Source organism: Gymnoscopelus braueri, assembly GCF_963280865.1.
Source record: "Gymnoscopelus braueri genome assembly, chromosome: 12".
Taxonomy (NCBI): domain Eukaryota; kingdom Metazoa; phylum Chordata; class Actinopteri; order Myctophiformes; family Myctophidae; genus Gymnoscopelus; species Gymnoscopelus braueri.
Window position 1 is genome coordinate 51866104 of NC_137614.1, and position 26002 is coordinate 51892105.

Consider the following 26002-nt stretch of genomic DNA (forward strand, 5'->3'; position numbering starts at 1 on the left):
ACCCCTAGGGAAGGGGCAATGCAAATCAATACAAAGTTATTTATCCTATGTTAGAATGGCGTTCAACCCTCCAGTAGAGTTAAAGAGTTGTAGTATCTACTGTACGCCAAGGTGCACTGAAGCTGTACTGGTTGCTCGTGGTGGCCCAACACCTTATCAAGACACTTCATTCAAAAGGTTTTTCCTTTAGTTTGTCACGTCTGTACTCTGTATATGATATGAATAGACTATGTGAATGTTGGACTGAAGCCAGGATGGATTAAAGTATTCCAACTCAGCCAGGAGATGTATGTATGCACACATACATGTGCCTATGTGTCTGTCCCTGCATGCGTGCTAACCTGTGCTATAGGGTGTGTGGGCTTCTCGTGTGTCTCTGTTCTCCCTGGGAGTGTTTTCAACTCTTATATCAAAAGGATATTTCCAATTTGCTTCAAATCATCCATCAAAATGAACACCCTAAAAAGTACTCTCCACACATGCAAGAATGGAAGCCTAATCCCATACAGACTCTATTGGGAAGGTGCCTCCAGCATCATAAAAACAGTCAATGCTGCAAAATCCTGCCAGATCATCTTCAGAGTACATCCCCATGAGTTGTCCTCTGCGCCCATGTCCCCTGTAGCCTTCCGAGTCCTTGTACAGGTTGCGGCACTGTCTGCAACTGGAGATCTGGAACGGGATCCTGTAGGTCTTGGTGTACTCCACAGAGTACTCCTTCCAGGTCACCACACCTGATGAGAAAAGAAGGACTCAATTGTCTAAAACGTAGGTTCAGGTTATTTTTTATTTAAGCCAGAAGCCTATAGCTGCCACCCAAAAAAAACTTTGCTCTGGCCTTTTTTCAAGCCAGACAAGCAGTCATGTCCAAGTTGACTGCACCTATAGCTTATTGTGGTTCTATAAGTGAGTGACTTTACCTGTAGCATAGAGATGCTGTGCACATAAAAATGTGGGAGTCTAAATGAAAGCGTAACTATATACAGCATGGCGGCCATGGCTGAAGGGTTAGTGAGCCCGACTGGGAAGCCTCCAGGGGCCTCAGAAATGTGTCAAAGTGTGCCTGAGCAAGACTCTTAACCCCAACTGCTTACCCGAGGTGCTGCCCCCATAGCACCCACTGCTCCTGTTACTTAGGGTTACATGCAAACACCTCATTTCACTGTGTATGCAAATATACAGTGACAAACCTGAAGACAGAAACAGCAAGCTAGTACAAATCAGACATTTTCAATCCATGATGAATCTAGAGCTCTAGACAAAATTGAAATAAAGCTGGTTTGTTGGTCCTGTCCTTAAACGAGGCAGATTTAGAGACATACAACTTACTGTCAAGCCAGGCAAAGTGAGCTTCCTGCAGAAAGTAGTCCTCCCTCACCACCTCCCAGAACCGTTTACATGTAAGAGCCAGGGTGCGGATTGCGGGGTCGCCATCCTCCAGCACCACAAGGACAAAGATCTTCAATAAAGTCTCTGCAGGCAGCTGTGAACATGTAACGAGTGCAATTAAAAAATATTGTTGGAATAATACGTTTCTATCACCAACTTTTAACAAGGACGGTGTCAAAGGATCTTTCATTCTATAACCATCACATTTGTGTCCTACAGATAACATAACGACTCTGCCAGTGAAAAAAAACGTATTGCCCACGGCAGATTTGGTCTAGGCCCGCTCGGTTGCAATTGGATTTAGCTGTGCCCTTAGTTGTGGGGCACCAATCAGGGCCCAGCATGGAAAATTGCAAATGTTGGGTGGGTTTATCCTCAGATATTTTTTTTTTTAAATCAGCCCCTTGGAAATGCAGGTTCCAAATATATTCCAGACCAATATCTATACGCAGTGATATTAGTCTGGCTATGCCAGGCTACAGATAACATACTGCATTGTATGTAGTTATTGTTGAGTATCGGATTAAGACACAGCATTTACAAAGCGGCAAGCTAGAATGTCTACATGGAGCTCACCTCTAACTGTTTATGAAGTGAATTGCTTAGATGTGCTTAGATGTGCTTCACATAATAATATCACAGTATAGCCACTTGCCTGCAAAATGCCAACGGCCATTCCCTCTGGCTCCTCCATCTTGGAATTTTTCGAGGGGACAGGTTCCTTGAATGAGATACATATTACTTAATGGCTTCGTAGATGTCAACACAAGTTTCTTGGCACTGTAAAACGTTTATTTCTTACCATGGTGACCTCATCGCACGGTCTCTTCTTGGGGATCCTCGTCAACAGCGTCCCACTTCCGCTGTCAATCTGTCTTCTCATCTGTTGGCCCTCCACTGTGAAGTGGGCAAATCTCCGTCCATGGCTGTAGTAAATCAAATCCAAATTACATTGCTGACAGATTATTGCTAATAATATCTTTACATTTTTTTAGATTTAACAACACTCATACCGTTCAATCTGAAGATTCTCCACCAACAGTGTGCACCACCACCTCCTCAAACGGGGCATGTCATGCTGAAGAACAGAAGAGTACAATACATTAACAGATCATTTTGTTTGGAGGCCCAACTCACTATTTACCTAACAGACCCACACGTTAACATCAAACAAAGCACAATGACATCTGCCTCCTCAGAAAAAAGAAAACCAAAGTGAAGGGAAACACTCTTTGGAAGGACCAGAGGGGTGTCCTTTAATGGACCAAACCCCAAAATATAATCACACTATTTTAAGCATATCAGCATTGATTATATACTTACAATTGTGAAATCAAATGGAGCCTCCATCACAACATACCAGGAGTACTGCAAATATAGCAAAGTTGTGTTGGTACAATTATTTTGCATGCTTCGAAACTCAGCATGCAGAATAGAGAGAGGGTGGGGGGGGGGGCATTCTATTGCAACACAATGTTAATAAATGACTTTAGATGGAACTGAGGCAATGGGGAACAAGTAACGCTGTGTCAGAGAGTAATGACATTTGGACAGTGTTCCTTTTACAGATGAGCCCAGTGCCAGTTATTTCAAGGAGAAAGCATAATTTTCCCCCTTCTGGAAACCTTTAACTCACCATTAGCATGAAGACCCCACAGTCATTTCCCGATAGCTGTTTTGGGAGACCCTGTTTAAAATACGTTTAATTGAAAGAAAACAACAAAGTTCAATGGCTTAAAGATGTAGGAATGTGGGTTGTAGGGTGGGTTAATTTGACCTCCAACTAACCTGCGCCAGGGTTATCATTAGCTTTTTTTTGCTGCATTTATTATGAATGTATTATGTTGTACCATGTATTGTTAGTTGTCAAGATGTTGAAGGTTTACATGGACCACAATTGAAACAAGCCTTTGGCTTTTTTTGTAGTGTTCTGTCAGTGTTAATGTACTGTACTGTCAATAAAGTATTCAATAAATGATAACCACAGTAAAGTAAACGTGTGAAATGAGAAATACATTGTTGTAATAGCTAAAAACTGATAAATGCTCTTTGCAAATTAGTTTTACCTCAATATCCTGGCCTGTAAATTCTGACCATGCTCCTCCTGGGATGACATGCTGTGCAAGAGCCCTGATAGAAAAAAGAAAATCAGTAAAATACTCACCACAGTTCTAAAGGTTCAAGCTAGTCTGGGGAACAGAACTCCCAAAAAGTATTTATAACATTTTTGAAAAAGTCTGGGGAACACAACCGTTTTATAAATATTTGAGTTAGGAACCCAAACTGGTTTCATTGATGAACCGGTTCCAATGTTGACATGCAAAATGGAATCTACAGTATAGGGTTTGGCGCTAATCACTTCCTTTAATCAATGCCAGCATGTTGACAGCAGTTAATTGCAAAACCGTGACATCACGTGTACGCTGCTGTAATTTACTTGACCATGTTCAAATGTTATTAGGCAGACATGCAAACATGTCTGCCTAATTCAACCACCTTAAAATACATGCAACCCAAGACATGCAACCCCAAAATACATGCATTGCAATGTAGGGCTGGGCAATACATCTATTTTATAACGATATCATGACATTAGAATAGACATAACAATAAGTGTTAAGAACATAAGTGTTCTCTTTTCCTAGTTTTAAAGGCTTTACAGTAAAGTGATATTTGATTATGTCCGTATCACCCAGCCCTAGTGCCAACAGTTTGCAGGTCTGGGAACACGACTGCCAAATAAATATTTACTTTAAAACGTTTGAGAAAGTCTGGGGAACACGACTTTCAGCAAACAACTTAAGATCAAAACCTCAAGATCGTTTGATAAGGCTTTGGCGCAAAGCCTCGCCCCCTGTAATATTGTGAGTCCAGGAAGAGAATCTCTCCCTTTAATGGCTTCATAACCTATAGGGAAAATAGTCAACAAAGTCTACACCATTACACCACAGATGAAGCCAATGGACACCACACAGCTACAGATCAAGTCAATGCACACAAAATATAATATATATCTACATGGTCACAACATGATCAGTCTTTCATTCAGGGTGGTTTTGCAAGCAATACTAAAGAGTCACTTACACACAGAACAAAGTGCCCTGGGATCCACAGGGGGAAAATCAAGGCATCCCTCTTGTGGGAGTCCACCTTAAATGGAAATATTGCAAATATGTATAGTTATTATTAAGGCTTTTTCCCCCACACTCATCTTTGAAGTAACTTTTTAATACAAACTGCACGTCCCTGGTACTTACTGGAAGAGAGAGTCGAGCGTCACAGTGATTAGGTGCCAGCCAGGTAGGTGGAACATGTAGATCCACTACGAATACATCTTTGCCCTGTAGAAGATATGTCTATCAATAAATACATTTTGTTCAATCAAATTTGTGATATACACACACATATATAGACACACACACACACACACACACACACACCTGATACTGCATAATACACACCTGATACTGCATGGCTTCATGTATGAGCCTCAAGCACGCATTTCCCACCTGTAAAGACATCACTTTAATCCTAATTCCAGAAAAGTGTAATAACTTCAGAAATTCTGACTAAAAAAATGTCCCCACCATGGAGTCCATTTCCCGCCTTAGTCCCAGGGTGACAAGGTTCTCTCTTGTGAGGCACGTATGACAGTCTTTGACGATGAGCTCCTCCATTGGTCTGGTCGCATCAAGAACATAGTCGACCTACACATTACAAAGAAATGCAAGCAGTGTCAAACAAATAAGGAATTAAAACAAGATTTGTGACATTGAAAACGTTGTACAGGAGGAAATGTGTACAATGAATTAAACTTATTATTATAAGAGTCATCATATGCCTGGAACAGGGCTCTGACACTTGATTAATTGCAAAAGATGGCAACAAAATGAATGTGGGGAGATGACACAGCAATGCAACCACATACCAACTGCTCTTGAAGGGGATGATGCACTCCTGGTGTCCATGAGGTGCGACAGGGCCTGATGCTTGAGGTCATAGTGAGAGCCTCACAATGATTCCCACAGTGGTCCGTCGTGCTCACATCTGTAGCGACTTCATGCTCGTTGGTCGAGACATCTGCCTGTGTGTCTGCCTGCACTGCAAGACATGGACAACATTTAATTAATGTATCCTTCTGTGATGTTTTGACCACAATAAGAACCCTGCTAGCATTTCTATTCTAGGATGAAGAGTCTATGAAAATAGGAGATTTACAAGCTCACAACGCATCACAATGCATTGTACGCTTTGTTTTCCAGTATAACAAAACTCGAAGCAGAAAATAACTGGAGTGGATCTAGTATACAGCCCTTGGGGATCCCAGTCAACTAAGTATTTAGGATGAGTGGTTATGGTATATGTCTAGACATAGACACTTTTGGTTATCATGTTTACTTGAAGTGCTACTTTTACTCAAATAGATCCTAATGTAAATGTATTGAAATTAGGTAATTAAAGCATAAATACCCAAAATGGCCTTTCCAAGGGCATCAAGGGTGATCTCTCCTTTACAGACTGTCCTCAACTTCTTCAGTGCCAACTGGTTAACCCTCTCATTATGGTGATGCAAGATATTACGCATAAGAAAGATGTGACTTGATGGGGAGAAAGAGTTCATAAAATAATTGTTCTTTCTCATTTCAGAGAAGAGCTGCTCTGCTTTCTGGGAGTTGAGCCACCCACATAGCTCAGGCACAAGTCCAATTAATCTAAGCGCATCGGTCTCATCTTTTGTGTTAGACTGATGGAAGGTGTCGTATAATGCGTAATGCTCTGCAGAACCAGTTGCAGGATGGCAATTAACATCAGGGGGGTCTTTCTCCAACTGCAACCATGGCAAACTGATTTTCAGTTGCCCTTTCTTGGCAGACGCAATATTCTCTGGTGTTGGTGCAGCCATTCTCCCTCCATGTGGGCTGAAGGGCAGTCTCTCTTTCTCCCGCAGGTTGGTATGACTTACTAACCCCCGTGCAAAATCATAAACCACAACGTTTGGGAAGTGACGAAAGGAAAGCAACAGATCAGCATAATCGCGTGGGCTTTCAGCTCTTATGTTGAACTTCACAGCATTCACGATGCCACAAGGACACAGGATCACTGCCCAGCCACCTTGAAATGTAAATACATATAATTAGTGTGGCCATTAACCTAGCTGTCCGGTATAATTACAGACATACAGTACCTGTAGGTTTACAGCAATTCAATATTTTCTCATAATAAATTAACTACATTTTTTGATTACCTAAATGGACTTTTGACACTTACCAGATGCCCCCCACACCTTTTCAAACACCTTGTCATAAGTGCTCCGTGTTTTCATCGCCTCCCTCAAACGTAGGATTAGATCCATTTTGCTGCCTTTAGAATCAATCCCACACCCTTTCACCAGATTCCGCAAAGCTTCAACCTGTGTAAATGTATATACACACACACACCAACCATTAAGATGTTGAAAAGTAGCTGACAGTACCACACTCTCCCCTTGCTTTTGACCAAACCTGGAAGCCATTTAAAAAACCTCCAGCAGAGTAGACATCTAGTACAACAATGTACTAAATGTCAATGGATACATTACAGTTCGAGAGCACTGCTAAGTCAAACACATTTTATTCACCTTTAAGTTAGTCAGTTCAGTTGAGAGGCGTTCTTCTGTGACATCGATGTCTACCTGGTCTGCATCAGACTTTTTTACTTTTGCAAACTCAGTGTTGAGAACGCATTTGCCCGATCTGGTACGAGGTCCAATCCATGGCGCCCACTTGTGAAATGAAGGTGAAACTCTGCATGGATTGTCACGGTTACCTTCATAGTGGAAAACAAACGCACCCAAAATCTTAGATTGATAGTACAGTTCATACATAGAGGCCAATTCATTGAATACAATTTAAAGCAGTTACAAATTTAGTGACAAAATCACCCATGGTTGCTTAAAACTGAACTGACACATGTAAAGATTTTACTTGATCCATTCTGTGGACAATTTTAAAGAGGTTCTGTTTTTTTCTTTTCTTATATGCCTTTCAGTTTCAAACTTTGCTGATTAAAAACCTTGGAGATTGTACCAGAACCAGCAGTCTTTGAGGATCATTTAATGAGTGCTTATCTGCTGGATAAATAAACAGTACAGTTCATACATAGTGGCCAAGACACAGGGGATCAGGGGTCTTAGGAAAACCTATTTCTGCAGGGCACTCTTAATAGAAATCTATATCTTACTTTTCAGAAAGCCTCTGCAAACAATTTCTTGATCAACCGATTGCCAGAATTCCTCAATGTCGACATGACCGTCAAACTCTGGTGGGGGAGCCTTGATTTCACTCACTGCAAGACATTTTGCTCAAAATCAGTGTCATTTCGTGAGATTTGTCTGTTAAAAGAGAAGACAGAACAGTGCTTACCTGCCATAGTAAAAACTCCTTTCTTGTGCAAGTCCATTATGACTACAGGCGGATGGACACCACAGTGCACACATGAAAAGTTGTAATCATGTGCTGTCATGGCCTCAAAGTGAAGGTACCCATGAAGAATGGAGTCATGGTTTGGATACTTTTCATTGTTCGTCTGTTCCAAGATATCCAAGGCCCTTCCCACAGCAGTGTGATTCTGTAATAAGATTTGAAATGAGATCACAACAGAGTGTAAGACAAGTCATGTTTGCTTTTCTACATTGATGTTTTACCAGGGAGTTACATGGCAAGTAGGAAAAACTTCCATTTCTGAAACCATTCACTGCTTGCTCAAAGACTATTCATGCACCACCACTGACTCATTAAAATTCTTCATGATGTGTCATGTCTATCAAATGAATGATGTATCAACCACTTAAAACCCTCTATTCTTAGTCAAACTGACCAGAGTTACTTAATGTACTTGGCCTGCTGTTCCCCCCCCCCATTACACCAAATGTCTCTGCCAAAATTAGCCGATCTACAAGCTCACAGTGCATCGGCACGCCGCGAGCTTGTAGATAGTCTATATCTGGCTAATGTTACTCCCAGAATATGTATGCTGGGTTCAAGTGGTTAAAGTTGCATTAATGCATAAGTGTAGATTACCTGGACAGACTGTCTCAAGAAAAGGCAAAGGTGCAGTGACAAGATCGTGTGGTCATCAAAATTGTGCAGCCCCTCTGTCCATTCTTGATATCGGTAGAAATGTCCACAAAGCCCACACCTTTTACAGTACGTGGACACATCTGAGAAAATACAAGAAAGTATTAGTGATGGGATTTACAGATGTCTATATATCTGTGTGTATACGATAGTGTGTGTGTACAAAAGACAATATACAGCATATAAATGAATAGTGAATGACTGCTATACTTAACAAAATAACATTTACTCTAGCATATGGATGGCCAGCGGAAGTATCATTAATATATTCATAAACTAAACATACCCTTTACTATGCCAGTGAATGTCACTATGCTGGCTTTATGAGTTATCGGCATAGGATCCGACAGAGGAATTTTTCCTGGGCAAACACTGCAAAAGTTCTCCAGCGGTATGAGGTGCTTTGGCAGTATCTCCATGTTCTGCGGTGAACACACATCCGTTGACAGAACAGCTGGCAATTTCTTATGGTCCAACAAGTACAGAACAAGTGATGTCAAAGAGTCTCCCTCAGGTGGATAGAGAATGTCCTCAGTACTGTGGCCTTCAGGATCAGATTCTACAAAGGTCTCAAACACATCACCGTCTGTACTTCTGACCTTTAGGAAGAGTTCAGGTCGGGTCTGATTCAAGTGCCATTTTGCTATGGACTTATGAGCACAGGAATTCTTTGGCTTTGAGCATGGACACTGCCAAGCATTTCTTTTTATGTCATAACATACAGACACTCTGCCTAGCCTCGCATAATATGAGGTGCATGTTTCAAGTACTGACACATAAACTCTTGATTCGCCACTGCAAAATGTCACCTCTTTACTCAGAGGGCTGTTTTCCGACTCAGCTTTCTCCTTTCTGACTAGACACATTCTTTTTGTGTTGTCAGAAATCCATTTCTTCCCAACCATATCTGACAGCACTTCCTCCTTCAGTGTGACGTCTGGTTTGGATGAAGTAGGACAGTATATCAGAGACCTAACATGAATACACTCAAACCCTAATAAGTTACTTCTTCTGGAAAATTCTGATGCCTGCTTGCAATTTTCAAGCTCACAAACAACTTGGTGGCTGTTTCCCCAGGTGAACTTCTGTACATGAATGGGGTTTCTCAGGCCAGAAAATGTCCTTCCAACAGCAAAAATGCCCTTTTTGAGGTCTAAGCATTGCGATGGAAGATGATGATTAGAAGTAATATCAGGAACAGATGATGAGTGACGTCGATCCATGTGGGTCTTGAGGTTTTTCGTATACAATTCAATTTTACACAAAGGGCATGTTGTCCTTTTGGCCCTTGACTGGACTACTTTTGCTGCTGGGCCAACGGTGTAGGCTGCTGGGGAGACAGAGGAGGCTACCGTGGCGGCTGAGGAGACAGCGGCAGCTGGTGGGGAGACAGTGGATAGATTACATTATAGCAGTATAGTTGTACAATACATTTCACATATTTTGTTTAAGTTGTCTTTAGGGGGAATAAGGTTATGACCACTGCTTCTGGTGTGTTCATGTGCATCGCTTACTCTGGCGAAGCGATCTAATGCTGCAGGCGGCTGGGGAGACAGAGGAGGCTACCGTGGCGGCTGAGGAGGAGACAGTGGCAGCTGGTGGGGAGACAGTGGATAGATTACATTATAGCAGTATAGTTGTACAATACATTTCCCCCATGTTTTGTTTAAGTTGTCTTTAGGGGGAATAAGGTTATGATCACTGCTTCTGGTCATAACATGTGCATCACTTACTCTGGCGAAGCGATCCAATGCTGCAGGCGGCTGAGGAGACAGAGGAGGCTACCGTGGATGCTGTGGAGGAGGCTACCGTGGCGGCTGAGGAGGAGACAGTGGCAGCTGGTGGGGAGACAGTGGATAGATTACATTATAGCAGTATAGTTGTACAATACATTTTTCCAATGTTTTGTTTAAGTTGTCTTTAGGGGGAATAAGGTTATGATCACTGCTTCTGGTCATAACATGTGCATCACTTACTCTGGCGAAGCGATCCAATGCTGCAGGCGGCTGGTGAGACAGAGGAGGCTACCGTGGCGGCTGAGGAGACAGCGGCAGCTGGTGGGGAGACAGTGGATAGATTACATTATAGCAGTATAGTTGTACAATACATTTTTCACATGTTTTGTTTAAGTTGTCTTTAGGGGGAATAAGGTTATGATCACTGCTTCTGGTGTGTTCATGTGCATCACTTACTCTGGCGAAGCGATCCAATGCTGCAGGCGGCTGAGGAGACAGAGGAGGCTACCGTGGCAGCTGAGGAGGAGACAGCGGCAAGCGATCCAATGCTGCAGGCGGCTGGGGAGACAGAGGAGACAGAGGAGGCTACCGTGGCGGCTGAGGAGGAGACAGCGGCAAGCGATCCAATGCTGCTGGCGGCTGAGGAGACAGAGGAGGCTACCGTGGCAGCTGAGGAGGAGACAGCGGCAAGCGATCCAATGCTGCAGGCGGCTGGGGAGACAGAGGAGACAGAGGAGGCTACCGTGGCGGCTGAGGAGGAGACAGCGGCAGCTGGTGGGGAGACAGTGGATAGATTACATTATAGCAGTATAGTTGTACAATACCTTTCCCCCATGTTTTGTTTAAGTTGTCTTTAGGGGGAATAAGGTTATGATCACTGCTTCTGGTCATAACATGTGCATCACTTACTCTGGCGAAGCGATCCAATGCTGCAGGCGGCTGAGGAGACAGAGGAGGCTACCGTGGATGCTGTGGAGGAGGCTACCGTGGCGGCTGAGGAGGAGACAGTGGCAGCTGGTGGGGAGACAGTGGATAGATTACATTATAGCAGTATAGTTGTACAATACATTTTTCCAATGTTTTGTTTAAGTTGTCTTTAGGGGGAATAAGGTTATGATCACTGCTTCTGGTCATAACATGTGCATCACTTACTCTGGCGAAGCGATCCAATGCTGCAGGCGGCTGGTGAGACAGAGGAGACAGAGGAGGCTACCGTGGCGGCTGAGGAGGAGACAGTGGCAGCTGGTGGGGAGACAGTGGATAGATTACATTATAAAAGTATAGTTGTACAATACATTTTTCCCATGTTTTGTTTAAGTTGTCTTTAGGGGGAACAAGGTTATGATCACTACTTATGGTGTGTTCATGTGCATCACTTACTCTGGCGAAGCGATCCAATGCTGCAGGCTGCCCCTGCGCACTTCTGAACATGTTTCAGAAAAGTGGTCTGGGTTCTGATCTCCCCACAGTAGCAGCAGTGGAAATGCGAGGATTTGCAACACACACCATTGCACCTGTACATTGTGAATCCTACAAAGAGAAAACCAGTTTACAAATGCTTCATTCTTAAGGCAATATAAAAGTGTAAACTGTATGCAAATTCACGTTAGAATAATATTAGTTAGTAATAGTAAATTGGTTAGACTAACTCAAATTAGGATCTGCAACATTTATTTAGATTAAGATATACCTCCATGTTTAACAGCCGTTCTTCTATGGGTCTGCAGATGTGCCACAATGTGGCCATAGTCCCCCACCTTGCTGCAGAATGTGCACTTGTACTTATTAGGGCCTTCACAAAGGGGTGTTAGAAGGGCATCCCCCTTGTAAACAGTTGGGTGAATCTGGGAGAAAATGAGGAATTGTTTACTATTCAAACAGTTTTTATTTGCACTTTCAACAGTAACCATTCATATCACATAAATGACAGGAACGTTTTTGAATGAGCTTTGATATTTATATTTTAATTGGATTGCTTAGTTTATGCAGCTAAAGGGGTCACATAGTTTGTATAATATAGCTAGTGTTTTTGCTTATAGATATTAGGTAGTTTTTATTATGTTAGATTCTTTAACCTGTCTTTAATAGTGTTAGGTGAGCTATTAAGCATGTGTTAGATGACCAGTGACTCTTCTCTGATCATATTACTTAACCACATTTCTGATGATGCCATAACTAATGTTACATAATTATAGAAGACACATCCGAAGTGTTATTTTTACATATTGATTAGCAGCCGACATTTACTGAAAGGATGCGTCCGTCTCTCGTCTGGTTCATTACAACCAGTAGTTACAAACTTTAATTAGTACCGCACATCTTATTACTCAATTCAACCAACCAAGCCAGCCATGTTGTCTATCAGAATCCAAACCATATTATTTGATTAAGTTACAGTACGTAGGGCAGGCCTACTTATATTTCCAAGATAATACAACAGTACACAACAGTTCACTAGCATCATGCTAAGTGCTGGTTTGCGTCACAGCATAATACGCTAAGCTTAGGTCAATTAGATGATCAGCTTTGGTAACCGGTAACAGTATTGATACCGAGCCATAATCTATTGACCTATTTAAGCTTAACGTTATTATAACAGTAGAGTAGGCCCGGTTGCAAACGGGACTAAAGGCCAACGTGTTTATAATAGCATCATGCTAAGTTAGCATTTAATACCACAAACATTTTTACCACATCCGACTATTATTTACTTTATTAACGCTTAACGAGGTTGGACAGTCAATGTTTTACTTTGATAAAGAGACAATTGTGTGTTAAGAAAAATGACATTACGATGAATATAAACATAAATCTCTGGAAAATACTATTACCGCTGTTTCAACGTGTTGTTCGGCCATCTTGAAAGAACGAAAGTCTTCTTCTGCGAGGATATATAAAAGCAGCTGGAATCCCTTAAGTTGCATTACTGCCACCTACAGTATGTATTTAGTATGAGCCCTTTACGAACCGCCTCCTTAAGGATCCTCCCCTTAAGGAACCGCCCCCTGCCTGCGGTCTGCATCCAGACCCATCTCAAGGGTCCAGGCACTGTTGGCTTTCGCCACCTGGTGGAGGAAGTGTTTGATTGATTGATTGATTGATGTAGTTTATTTAGTAATGAGAATAGTACATGACAGTACATAACAGTACATGGAAGTACAAATTCACAATACAAGGTCTACTAAACTGGAACTCTCATTAAAGGGATATTTCACTTTCAAAAAAACTTTTGGTCATTTTATCGTCTATTCAGGCTTTTGTGAACCCCCCAGACAGTTTATAAGTTGCTAGATTTAGTATTTAGATATTTGATATTCATTTTATCAGACACGCCCCCTTCCTATACAAACCCATTATAACTTCGAAAAAACACGGCCCCCTCGCGTATTAGGAGTGCAGGGTGAGTCACCAGAGCCAAGGAGGGGTGTTTTTGATGAATCTAACAGGTTAAAAATGGAGTTTGAAGTTACAATGGGTTTGTATAGGAAGGGGGCGTGTCTGATAAAATGAATATCAAATATCTAAATAATGAATCAAGGAACTTAAAAACTGTCTGGGGGGCTCACTAAAGCCTGAGTAGATGATAAAATGAGCAAAAGTTTTTTTGAAAGTGAAATATCCCTTTAAGCACTAAGCTTGTTTAAGATGAGAACCCCATGCACACAATCATGACACACTACTATACAGAATGTCATACAATCAGCTTTCAGGTTACTGGTATGAAGAGAGAAAAAAAAATATATTATATATATACAAAAGAGGAAAATGAAGGAGGGGGGGGGTAGGTTAAGACTTAGACAGGGGCCATTTTCGAATTGCAGCCTCCTGAAGGTGTATCTTTAGGGCAGTTTTGAAAGTGAGTAGGGTTTTACACTCCTTTACTCCTTTTGGTAGGGCATTCCACATTTTTGATGAATAGCATGAGAACGAGTTCATTTCTCTTAGTTGAGCCAAATCTGAGTTGAACATGATTTGTGGAGCTGCCTCTGGTGTTATGATCATGGACTGCATTAATATAACATGCGTGTGTATTGATTGATTGATGTAGTTTATTTAGAAAGACATGAGAATAGTACATGACAGTACATAACAGTACATGGAAGTACAAATTCACAATACAAGGTCTACTAAACTGGAAACCCTCATTAAGCACTAAGCTTGTTTAAGATGAGAACCCCATGCACACAAATCATGATGAAATATAAGAGGCAGGCAGATATACACACTACTATACAGAATGTCATACAATCAGCTTTCAGGTTACTGGTATGACGAGAGAAAAAAAAAAAAATATATATATATATATATATATATATACAAAAGAGGAAAATGAAGGAAGGGGGGGGGGGGGTAGGGGGGGTAGGTTAAGACTTTAAGGGCCATTTTCGAATTGCAGCCTCCTGAAGGTGTATCTTTAGGGCAGTTTTGAAAGTGAGTAGGGTTTTACACTCTTTTACTCCTTTTGGTAGGGCATTCCACATTTTTGTTGAATAGCATGAGAACGAGTTCATACCCTTAGTTGAGCCAAATCTGGGTTGAACATGATCCGTGGAGCTGCCTCTGGTGTTATGATCATGGACTGCATTAACATTTTGGAAGTATTTTGACAAATACAGGGGGATCCCAATGTTGTGGTGTATCTTGAAGACCAGGCCCATAGCAAGTTGCTGTACTCTGTCCTCAACCCTAAGCCATCCAATCCTAGCAAAATGAGCAGGGGTTAGATGGGTTCTGTGATTGAGGCCAAGAAGTAGCCTTACAAGTTTGTTTTGGGATGTTTGTAGCCTTGTTTTTAAGGCCTTGGAGGTGTTGTGATACCATGAAGTGCATGCATAATCATAATGACCTTGAATGAGGGCCCCTGCAAGAATCTTCAGAGTATTCTTACTGACTAGGCGATCAATCCTCCACAAATAGCGTGTTGTTTGGTTGACATTTTTGATCACTTTTTCGGCGTTTTTGTTACCAGAGAGGTTTGCCTCCAAGATGGAGCCCAGGTAGGTAATTTCATCCTTTCTTTTGATGACATCATCACCCACTTTGATCGTGAAACTCTCTGCCTTGCTAAGGTTAGGACTGGACCCAAAGAGGATGGATTCAGTTTTACCCAGGTGTAATGAAAGTTTGTTGTCAGAGAGCCAGATGCAGATCTTGTTGAGTTCGGAGCTGAGAGTTTTCTCAACCTGCAGCCTGTCCCTGTCCGAGACTAGCAGGGCCGAGTCATCTGCGAACAGGAACAGCTTGCAGTCGCAGGCCGATGACATGTCATTCACATATATCAGGAACAGTAAAGGTCCTAGTATACTTCCTTGTGGGACACCACAAGTCACAGGGAGGGGGGGGGACTGGGTGCCGTTTACTTCCACCACTTGCTCCCTCCCTTCCAGGTAGGATCTCATCCAGTTCACTGACGTATCATCAAAACCTATTGCTTTGAGCTTATTGATCATAATTGGGTGATTGACGGTGTCAAAAGCCTTCTGGAGGTCCAGCATGACCATGCCGCAATATTAAAATATATATATATTATATTATATATTAATATTGCTCAATTTTGTCATCGAGGAAGCTTTTTTCTGCTAATTCGAGCATGCCATTAACCGTGTTTCTTAGCTTGTTTCTTTCTTTTTCAAGTTTAGCTACGTGGGATTCGAGACCTCTGTTAAAACACCTGGCGAGTTTGATCCTACCTTTATGAAGCTCAGAACACTTTTTGTTTCTGACCTTCATGGCAGTAAGGATGTCCGAATTCATCCATGGTATTGTTATTGAATAAAGGATGGATAACAGTCAAGTTTTTTAATCCAGTGCCTTGTTCTTCAAGTTTTGTGAAATAGCTGTTAGTCCAATTGTAAACCAATGACTTTTTCCACAGTTAATTCAACACCTATGTTTGTATATGGACTCATTTTAATGACCCTGCATTAAAATAAAATGAAATAAATAAAATAAGATATAACAAATTTAATTATATTACTGAAATAGTGTGACCATGAATCATAATTGTTTCAGAATGTGATATGTCATTGTCACTCTGTTAACACTATAGTTCATATTGTTGTTGGATGTTTTATAATTTATTACAGATTTTTTTAGATGATACAAAATGGCTGATATATGTAAATTATTAGGTACAGGCTTAAAAGAGCCTCTTCACTGTACAATGTATGTCAATGAGGAGCATATTTTAAATTATCAATTTCTAGTCAATGGAGAAATTATTGATTTCTTGTCCACCTTTGGAGTTACATCATGGCAATAACTACACAACCCAAACCTCTACCAAAGTGGTCTTGCCCTTTAAGCAGTAAATCTGATCACAAACCAATGAATTAAATTCTTGTGCGAAAATAGAAGATCTGCAAGCCTGAAAAAAACGCGCCTTTTGGCGGCCCGTATGCACGGGGACCCCCGTGGCGGCCTGGGGTCCACGGGGGTCCCCCGTGGACGGCACTGCAGATATATAGATAGATGGATTCCATGTGCATATAATATAGCAGTGTAGATTAGTAGGTGATAATTCTAATTTTGACTTAAACTCCTCATGTTTAAGTCTAACTGAATTTTATATTTATGGACTTGTATATAAATTGTATATATTTTTGGACGACTTGTGCATTTAATTTGGAATACGGAATAAACCAGGCTGTACGGAGAAGACTTTGTCAAACCTGGATTTGGCTTAAATCCAGGCTTATCTAATTCTGCTTTTGAGAAACAGGCCCTGGTATCAGGCTGCATAGAAGGCATGATGCCAAACACACGCTCACATCATACGAACATTGAACTACAAACCAGCAAAGAACCGAACACACAGGGGAGTGTAAACAGTGGTGGGGAAGCTACTTTGAAAGCGTAGCTTGTAAAGCTACAAGTAGTTCACCATGGCAGTAGCTTGATCAAGCTACATTTCTATCCCTGGAAAAATGTAGCTTGTAAAGTTACACCTACATGGACACCCATCACATAACATAACACAATCATATACAAGGAGAAACACATAAATACATAAAATAAAGACAAAGGAATAAAACGGAAATATACTGTCATTATGTTTATGCACCAAGAAAACTTCCAAAGTAAAACATAGAATGATACAAATATGTGGGGAAAAATAGACCAGAACTATCAAAGATAACATGACACTTTTTCCCAATGGGCGGAGTCCCGGGTCAGCCCCGCAGCCCCTTCCCCATCTATAGGGCGGAGTCATAAAAAAATCAGCCCCTCCCCCATATATAGGTGGGAGGTCATAAGAAAGCAGGGGCAGATGCTTGGCGTGCTGATGCTAGCCCCCCGTGAAACAGGCAGAAGAGAAAAAAGTAAATAATGGTGATATTGATATGAAGTCATAAGCTTCATAAACATGAATTGTAATTAAAGAGTTTTCCCCCCTGTATGTGTCCTCATGTGTTTTTTTAGATGACCTTTTTGAACAAAGCCTTTGTTACAAACTTTACAAGCAAATGGCTTTTCCCCTGTATGTGTCCTCATGTGTATTTTAAGATCACACTTAAAACGAAATTCTTTGCTACAAACTTTACAAGCAAATGGCTTTTCCCCTGTATGTGTCCTCATGTGTTTTTTAAGATCACACTTTTGACTAAATTCTTTGCTACAAACTTTACAAGCAAATGGCTTTTCCCCTGTATGTGTCCTCATGTGTGTTTTTAGATGGTCCTTGGTAATACAGCTGTGGCTACACACTTTACAAGCAAATGGCTTTTCCCCTGTATGTGTCCTCATGTGTGTTTTTAGACCACCCTTTTCATGAAAGCCTTTGCTACAAACTTTACAAGCAAATGGCCTTTCCCCCGTATGAGTCATCATGTGTGTTTTTAGATGGTGCTTGGTAATAAAGCCGTGGCTACAAACTATACAAGGAAATGGATATTCCCCTGTATGAGTCATCATGTGTCCTTTTAAAGTTTGAACTTGACCAAAGCCTTGACTGCAAACTTTACAAGTAAATGGCTTTTCCCCTGTATGTGTCCTCATGTGTATTTTTAGATCACACTTTTGACGAAAGCTTTTGCTACAAACTTCACAAATAAAGGGCTTTTCCCCTGTATGAGTTAACATGTGCCGCTTCAGATTTGTCTGATTAATCATTTTTCCACAGGCTGTACAAATCAAACTTTTCTTCCCCTTGTGACTCTGCATGGAGTGAGCTTCTTTCGATGACATCTTGTTGCTCAAAGACAATCTCTGTCCTTCCACATGTTGTGTCTTGTGTGACTTCAGTGTGTTTAAAGGTGACTGATCTACACTGGGCTCCCACTCATCACTGTCTTCAGTGATGTCAGATTCAGAACAGTGTGAAGAGAGGAGCTGGTCATCACTAGTTGGATGTGATGTTCCACAGTCCTCTACATCAGCTTGTGTTTTCATGTGTTCAGTTGAGGTGCTGGCTACAGGCTCTGTGTCTCTGTTTTCACCATCATCTTCACTTGGAGGCTCTGGTTCCTCCTGGACCAGACTGGGGCTCCTCTCCTCTTCAGGGGAAACCTCCTCTTTACACACAGGGAGGTGCAGGACGTCTAGGAAAAAGATACGATGAGAGACCGGTAAAGGTTTGAACATTATTTTCATGCAGTGTTTCCTCTGTTTAATGAAAAGCTAGTGCACACACATCCACTTCAGTGTTCAGGTTGCACTTCTCAACAAAGGAAAATAAAGTATACACATCGGTCAAAAAAGCTCCGCTGTTTTTATTGCGCTCTCAATTTCCTGATGAAGATCTGACACGGATTGATGTAATCACATTGTTAACAGGGGCACAGAAGTATGATCTCCCCGATTCTTACCTCCTTATACTGGCTCCCTGTTCATTACAGGATTCAGTTGAAGACTTTAATGTTTGTTTTTAAGTCTTTAAATGGGTTGGCACCATTGTACATATCGGCGCTTCTACCTCCCAATAACTCTACAAGGGCCTTGAGGTCTACCGACCAATCACTTCTTAAGGTCCCACCAACAAAACTGAAGACCCGGGGAGAACATTTTCCGCCGTAGCGTCCAAACTGTGGAACGAGCTTCCACCCCATGTTAGAGCGTCTCAAACTCTGCCTGTGTTTAAATCACATTTGAAAACTCACTTGTACTCCTTGGCGTTCGAAAATTCTGACAGAGTTGCTGTTTCCACTAGGCATTGTCTATTGTTTTGCTCTTGTATATTTTAGTATTTTTTTGTTAACGAGTGTACAGCACTTTGGTTCAACACTGTTGTAAAGGGGTGGTTAAGATGAACATCTTGCCCCGCATTAACTTCATCAGCTCAATGGTCCCGTTGGAAAAAGCTGGATACCTAATTAAGAAAATACATTTGGAATGGTAAAAAGACGAGCATAAAATGGTCTGTGCTTCAATACAGGAAATCTGCTGGGGGATGGGCATGTCCTATTTTCAAACTGTATAACTGGTCATTTGTGTTGAGAAGTCTCAATGTCATGATGGAGGATGATAATACATCTTCCTGGAAAGAATTGGAGCGTAATTTCTTAACCCCTGTGCAATTGAAGGATTTCCTCCTGATGGGTATTTCTACCAGAAAATGTAATCTATACTATGGTCCGATTTTTTCATATTTACAACAGGTGTTTAGAACAGTAGAGAGATTAATAGGATTTAAAAGTAAATGGTGTACAGCATCTCCAATATGGAATAACAACCACATTTTGTCTGGGGGGAGACCACTTATTAACAGAACTTGGGAGGAGAAGGGCATTAGGACTCTCCAAGATATTAATGGATCGGTTAATATTCTTAATTTTCAAGATATAGTCTCAAAATATGGTATCGATAGGCATTCTCTATTCTTTTATTTCAGAGTGAGATCCGTTTGTAGGGCCTATAGGGTTCCCTGGGGTACTGAGTTAAAAGACCATCCCATTCTTAGATGGTTCCAGAGAGCTCCTAAACGAATAGTGTCATATTTATATGATCAATTGAATTCTCAAAAATATACAACATCAGCAGGAATGAAAGCCTGGAATGGTGATATAACAGATTTGGGGCTAGAATTGGACTGGGATGCTATTTGGGACAACGTAGCTGGTGCTTCAAAAATCATCAGTATATACATCTTAAAGGCATACTAGGTAACGTTTTCAACAAAACTAAAGTTAAATTGTATATCTTTTGTGAGTGGCAAAAGTTTCACAACACCCACTCCATGAATTTCACCCCCGGAAGCCTTTTAGTCCATGAGCCAGAGCCCCAAAATTGAGCAATGATTATCGAAAGAGTGGGCAAAACCAAACCTATATTAAATTGTTCATAGGGTCAATACGAGTAAATAAATATATGATAACCTCTCCACAGGAGCAGCTTTTTCATGGTTATCACACATTTTGTTATTTTCCCCATACATACATGACAGGTGAAAAAATTACAACATTTTAAAAAGAGTTATCATAATGAAACTTCCTGAGTTGATTACTTACATGAAGACAATGATTTATCGTATGACAAGTTTTCTGAAATTGTATATTTAAATATGCAAATTAGGCATTAGGAAAATATGCCCACATTTGCATAACTTTCCAGAATCAACATTGGAACATTGGACAAAGCCAGAGTCAACATACTTATTTCATTTTGTTAAGATGTTGGAGTCAAAGGTTTTTAACGAGGGAATATTCAATATCTGGCTCAATTTTGATGCTCTGGCTCATGGACTAAATGCCTAATTTGCATATTTAAATATACAATTTCAGAAAACTTGTAATACGATAAATCATTGTCTTCATGTAAGTAATCAACTCAAGAAGTTTCATTATGATAACTCTTTTTAAAATGTTGTCATTTTTTCACCTGTCATGTACGTATGGGGAAAATAACAAAATGTGTGATAACCATGAAAAAGCTGCTCCTGTGGAGAGGTTATCATATATTTATTTACTCGTATTGACCCTATGAACAATTTAATATAGGTATGGTTTTGCCCACTCTTTCGATAATTAAATCTTGTCTGGCTCATGGACTATTTTATTTATATATTTACTATTGAACGGTGAAGGGGGGGACTTTCCCGGGGAAATGACGTCATCTGGCCGGAAAACGGAGAAGGAAATGCACTGGTTTCCTGTTTGGCCAGGAACTAACGCAACGGTTTCCTGTTTGGCCAGGAACTACCGCGGTAATAACAAAAAGGAACCTCACGCTGATTTTAAGAGAATGTAGGATTGGAAGATCGAAAAAGAACAGAAAAAGAAAGCACAGCTCATGGTAACTAATGCTCCACTGGCTAAGAGAAACGATCCGTAGATAGTATAAAACAATTAAAAGATCGCTTTTTGAAACGCTTCCGGCTTCCGGTGAAAACGAATGGAATTCTGGGTAATCGAGGAATACGGAAATTGTATGCAGTGACGGTAGTGACCAGCAGAGGTTGCTAAAAATCGTTATTTGTGATTCTGCATTGTACAACTTTAAGTTTTGTCACAGAGCACATGTAACACCCAGAATATGGCACCGAATGGGATTGGCACCTGACCCGTATTGCACATTCTGTGCCCCGGGAACCTTGGGCTCTTTTGTCCATATGGTATGGGAATGTCTGGGGATTATGGAGTTTTTGGGAAATGTGTTGGGGACTTTAACAGACTTAATGAGAGTACAACTGCCAATGGATCCATTTGTACATCTTTTGAATGATGACTCTAAACTGTCTCTTACTGGAAAGTCACGCAAAATCTGACTGGCAGGACTTACAGCAGCCAAAAAGATTATAGTCCAACGCTGGAAACCTCCACATGACTTATCCAAAACACACTGGCTAAGAGGCTTCTTGGAAATTGCCTATCTAGAATTGTCATCGGCCAGGATTAATCATGCTCAACAGAGCACAATCTCACTGTGGACAAACATGATATCAGATCTGAAAGATCTACTGACTCGATGATGCTGTGGATGTGTTGTGTGAATATGTGGAAGGAGGGCGGGGTGGGAAGGGATGGGGGGATGAAGAGTGGGAAAGGGGAGAAGGGTGGGGGATACTGAGTTTATTTTAAGATTATTGTGAAATTGTAACGCATATTTGTTTGTATTTGAAAAATCAATAAAAGTTTAATAACAAAAAAACAAAAAAAACACTGTTGTAAAGGGCTTGAAACTTACTGAGATCTATGTGGTCTTCAGGTTCCTGTTTAAGGTGGTCTTCAGGTTCCTGTTTGATAGAAACAGTCCTGGCTGGAGAACTCATCTTCACCTGCAGACTGGACTCCACACACTGGTCTGGAATGAAGGAATAGAAGAAAGGACTTTAACAATAAGGACTTTGATGTGACATGAATAAGGACTTTAAAAAGGTAGGGGACATGATTTTCTTTGGTTAAAATAAGTGTTAAATAGCTCTATAACTAGGAATGTCAGCTGGACTTAACTGAGAGAAGCAGATATATACTTCTCCATTCAACTGTGTTTTAACAATTGGATTGTGCCGTTTGTGTATTTCTTCTAAACATTTGGTAATATTGATTCGGCCTGAAAATCATTTCGTCCGAAAACCGAATATGCATTTTGTTGCCTTATTCAGCCTAATATATTCGGTGTAAACCTAGTTTAAACCACAGTAAATAAAAGAATACATAACTATCCTGTACAACATTACTACAGTTTTAAACCAAAGTAAATAAAACACTACATATCTATTGTATGGTGACTACCAAACAACTTATTTCGTCACCGAGAGGCTAAATCGGGGGAAAGGTTAACCTGCAAGACGCGCCGCTTGTCATTAAATCACTGTTCCAGAGTACTGCGTTTTGTTCATTTTATTAAAGTTAAAAGCATTTCATTTTAGCGACATCATGACAAAGTGAATCGTAGTATAGTGTTGCACTTTACCGTGCGGTTAGCAAAGTTGGACTTCCCCCATTCACCACCTCTCCATTTCATTGATAAAAAGCGCAGGTGAACAGCTGACTTTACTACCACTGTCTGACTGACGTCGCACCATCACCACGTGACCTCTTTGTGAATGACATGATCAATGAATCAATTAAAAACCATATCAACCCAATATAGCTGCCTATACCTGTCACCAACACCTATTCTGTACAACTTTATTACAGGTTTAAACCACAGTAAATAAAACACCACATACCTATCCTGTACAACTTTAATACAGGTTTAAACCACAGTAAATAAAACACCACATACCTATCCTGTACAACTTTATTACAGGTTGCATCCTTGCATCAAACAGTCCAAGTCCCTCGTCCATCTCTCGTTGTTCCTCTGACCACGTTGAATATCTTTTGGAGGCCATCTCTCTAGATACTGTAGACCTCTCCCTGTGGCCTGTGGAAATCACCAGTAGAAACAACTTAGCAACCTTACATACAAAAAACATCTTTCCTGTTTTATTTGATTTTTACATACAGTAAATATCTTCTGTTGTCTGCTTGATATTCTGCCTCAAGTGTGTGTGTGTGTGTGTGTGTGTGTGTGTGTGTGTGTGTGTGTGTGTGTGTGTGTGTGTTCGTGCAGATGTGTTTGCGTTCGGAGCATACAATGTGCGATCCACTCACAACTAATCAAACAGGTAAATTCAAGCTTTCTCACCAGGAGAGAGTCTTAAACGAGTGAGTGACTAGTGACTAACACTAACTAGTGCATCCAGAAACCAAATCATGGAAAAGAAGCAGAAGTTAAGTGTAATTTAGATAGCATGTTATTTAGACAGATGGCTAATGATGAATTGATAGTTTCAATGTACAGATGATTTATCTTGTGATATTATACTGTTTAGACTGATGCTAGGTTTTTGGTTTACCTATGACCCTATATTACTGAGGCACTACACTGTCTCTATGCATTTGATGAATGTGTTTACCGTGATTACTTTAAGTTGCTCTGGATGAAGAGTGTCTGCTAAATGCCTAAATAGAAAATTGCAAAGAGCTTGAAACCTACTGAGATCCATGTGGTCTTCAGGTTCCTGTTTAAGGTGGTCTTCAGGTTCCTGTTTAAGGTGGTCTTCAGGTTCCTGTTTAAGGTGGTCTTCAGGTTCCTGTTTAAGGTGGTCTTCAGGTTCCACACACTGGTCTGGAATGAAGGAATATAATAAGAACTTTAACAATAAGGACTTAAATGTGACATGAATAAGGACTTTATATGATGTGACATGAATAATAATTTAAATAATAAGGACTTTGATGTGACATGAATAAGGACTTTATATGATGTGACAAGAATAATGACTTAAATAATAAGGACTTTGATGTGACATGAATAATGACTTAAATAAGACTTTAAAAGGTAGGGTAAGGGATTTTCTTTGGTTAAAATAAGTGTTAAATAGCAATGAGTTCATAGAAAGGAATGCCAGCACTCACTTAAGTCCATTTAGGCTCTTTATTTATTAGCTCATAGCTCCCCAGCACACAGCGTCAAAACCGGACGTTTCGGCCCAGAGGCCTTCTTCAGCGTATAATGACATCACACTGTTTTTGTGTCACTTATAAAGGGACCTTGGTGCAATGCACAGAGCGGTCCGGGTAACAACAAAATAAGTCATTTTTTAACAGTCATTTTTTAACACAAAGGGTCACCATAAAACAGAAAATAAGTATATAGAAAAAAAGAAGAAAAATAATTCTTACATAGAACACAATTTTTTAGCAGTAAAGCGGCAGTTTTACAACCTTAGTCTGTGCGAGTCCCTCAGTACTCCTTCATAAAGACAAACTCAGATTTCATTCAAGACTTGCACATTTATAAAAAATGTAAAACACATTTTTTAAATACCGAAGTATACACAATGTCACTTGAAAAAGAGGCATTAATCATTCATTGTCACATCATCAATTCATTGCTCTACAAAATAAACTCATTTCACTCTCAAGTGGTATGCTCTGTCTGTTTTACACACAATAAATACTATAAGAAACAACCTAATAAGAGTTCTTCATTTAGACCTTTAGGGTGTTCTGTTTGGAGAGAAGTCTTGAATGAAATCTGAGTTTGTCTTTATGAAGGAGTACTGAGGGACTCGCACAGACTAAGGTTGTAAAACTGCCGCTTTACTGCTAAAAAATTGTGTTCTAGGTAATAATTATTTTTCTTTCTTCTTTAAAAAAAAAAAAAATCCATGTTTCCCATTGTAGCCGAACCGGGAGCAGTACTGGCACCGGACGTAGGGGGGTTTTCCGGGTTGAACGGGAAACATGGCCACAGGCTGACTAAATGAGCCATTTAAACGGGTTGTTTCGTCCCCGACCTAAAATATTTTGTGCCCAACCAAACCTTAAACATCTGTACGCTTTGGAATCTACCATTAGTTTTTGGATACGATGTGGCGAAAAGGGTAAACAGCGGACCCTTTGCGGCCGTTCAACCGATTCTGGGAGACCTCGGCATAGGACCTCATCTCGGAGCAGTATAGCGGAGTGAGAGGTTCTTAGTGGGGCTATCTATAGCAATGATAACTATCAGCATATAGAGCTTTAACCTTTTAACAAAAAACGTTTCGTTTTAACCAAAACACATCACGTACCTTACCTTTTCACTTATAAAGGGACCTTGGTGCAACGCACAGAGCGGTCCGGGTAACAACAAAATAAGTCATTTTTTAACAGTCATTTTTTAACACAAAGGGTCACCACCATAAAACAGAAAATAAGTATATAGAAAAAAAGAAGAAAGAAAAATAATTCTTACCTAGAACACAATTTTTTAGCAGTAAAGCGGCAGTTTTACAACCTTAGTCTGTGCGAGTCCCTCAGTACTCCTTCATAAAGACAAACTCAGATTTCA

The 26002-nt window shown here is 40.6% G+C and overlaps 1 protein-coding gene and 3 long non-coding RNA genes across 4 annotated transcripts; all 4 read right to left on the reverse strand.

The window, feature by feature from the left end:
• Positions 1–495: 495 nt before the first annotated feature.
• LOC308096657 (uncharacterized protein) lies at positions 496–5959 on the reverse strand (the record flags this gene model as incomplete). Its single annotated transcript, XM_080444069.1, has 14 exons — positions 5860–5959; positions 5318–5485; positions 4977–5096; positions 4851–4898; positions 4647–4730; positions 4474–4539; positions 3456–3519; positions 3026–3076; positions 2713–2757; positions 2403–2467; positions 2192–2315; positions 2045–2110; positions 1330–1483; positions 496–734 (listed from the first exon to the last, which is right to left on the reverse strand). The coding sequence occupies exons 8-14, from the start codon at positions 3032–3034 to the stop codon at positions 496–498; spliced, it is 702 nt and encodes a 233-aa protein (XP_080300195.1). The 5' UTR covers positions 3035–3076; positions 3456–3519; positions 4474–4539; positions 4647–4730; positions 4851–4898; positions 4977–5096; positions 5318–5485; positions 5860–5959.
• Positions 5960–6000: 41 nt separating this feature from the next.
• Positions 6001–7695, reverse strand: LOC308096939. The gene is made up of 4 exons (XR_013934173.1): positions 7609–7695; positions 7007–7194; positions 6658–6799; positions 6001–6501 (listed from the first exon to the last, which is right to left on the reverse strand). It is a non-coding gene; the product is annotated as an uncharacterized lncRNA (long non-coding RNA).
• Positions 7696–7796: 101 nt separating this feature from the next.
• On the reverse strand, positions 7797–8911 carry LOC308097214. The gene is made up of 3 exons (XR_013934199.1): positions 8791–8911; positions 8448–8587; positions 7797–7995 (listed from the first exon to the last, which is right to left on the reverse strand). It is a non-coding gene; the product is annotated as an uncharacterized lncRNA (long non-coding RNA).
• Positions 8912–11649: 2738 nt separating this feature from the next.
• LOC308097338 lies at positions 11650–13109 on the reverse strand. Its single transcript, XR_013934206.1, has 3 exons — positions 13072–13109; positions 11931–12084; positions 11650–11770 (listed from the first exon to the last, which is right to left on the reverse strand). It is a non-coding gene; the product is annotated as an uncharacterized lncRNA (long non-coding RNA).
• Between the last annotated feature and the right edge of the window lie 12893 nt (positions 13110–26002).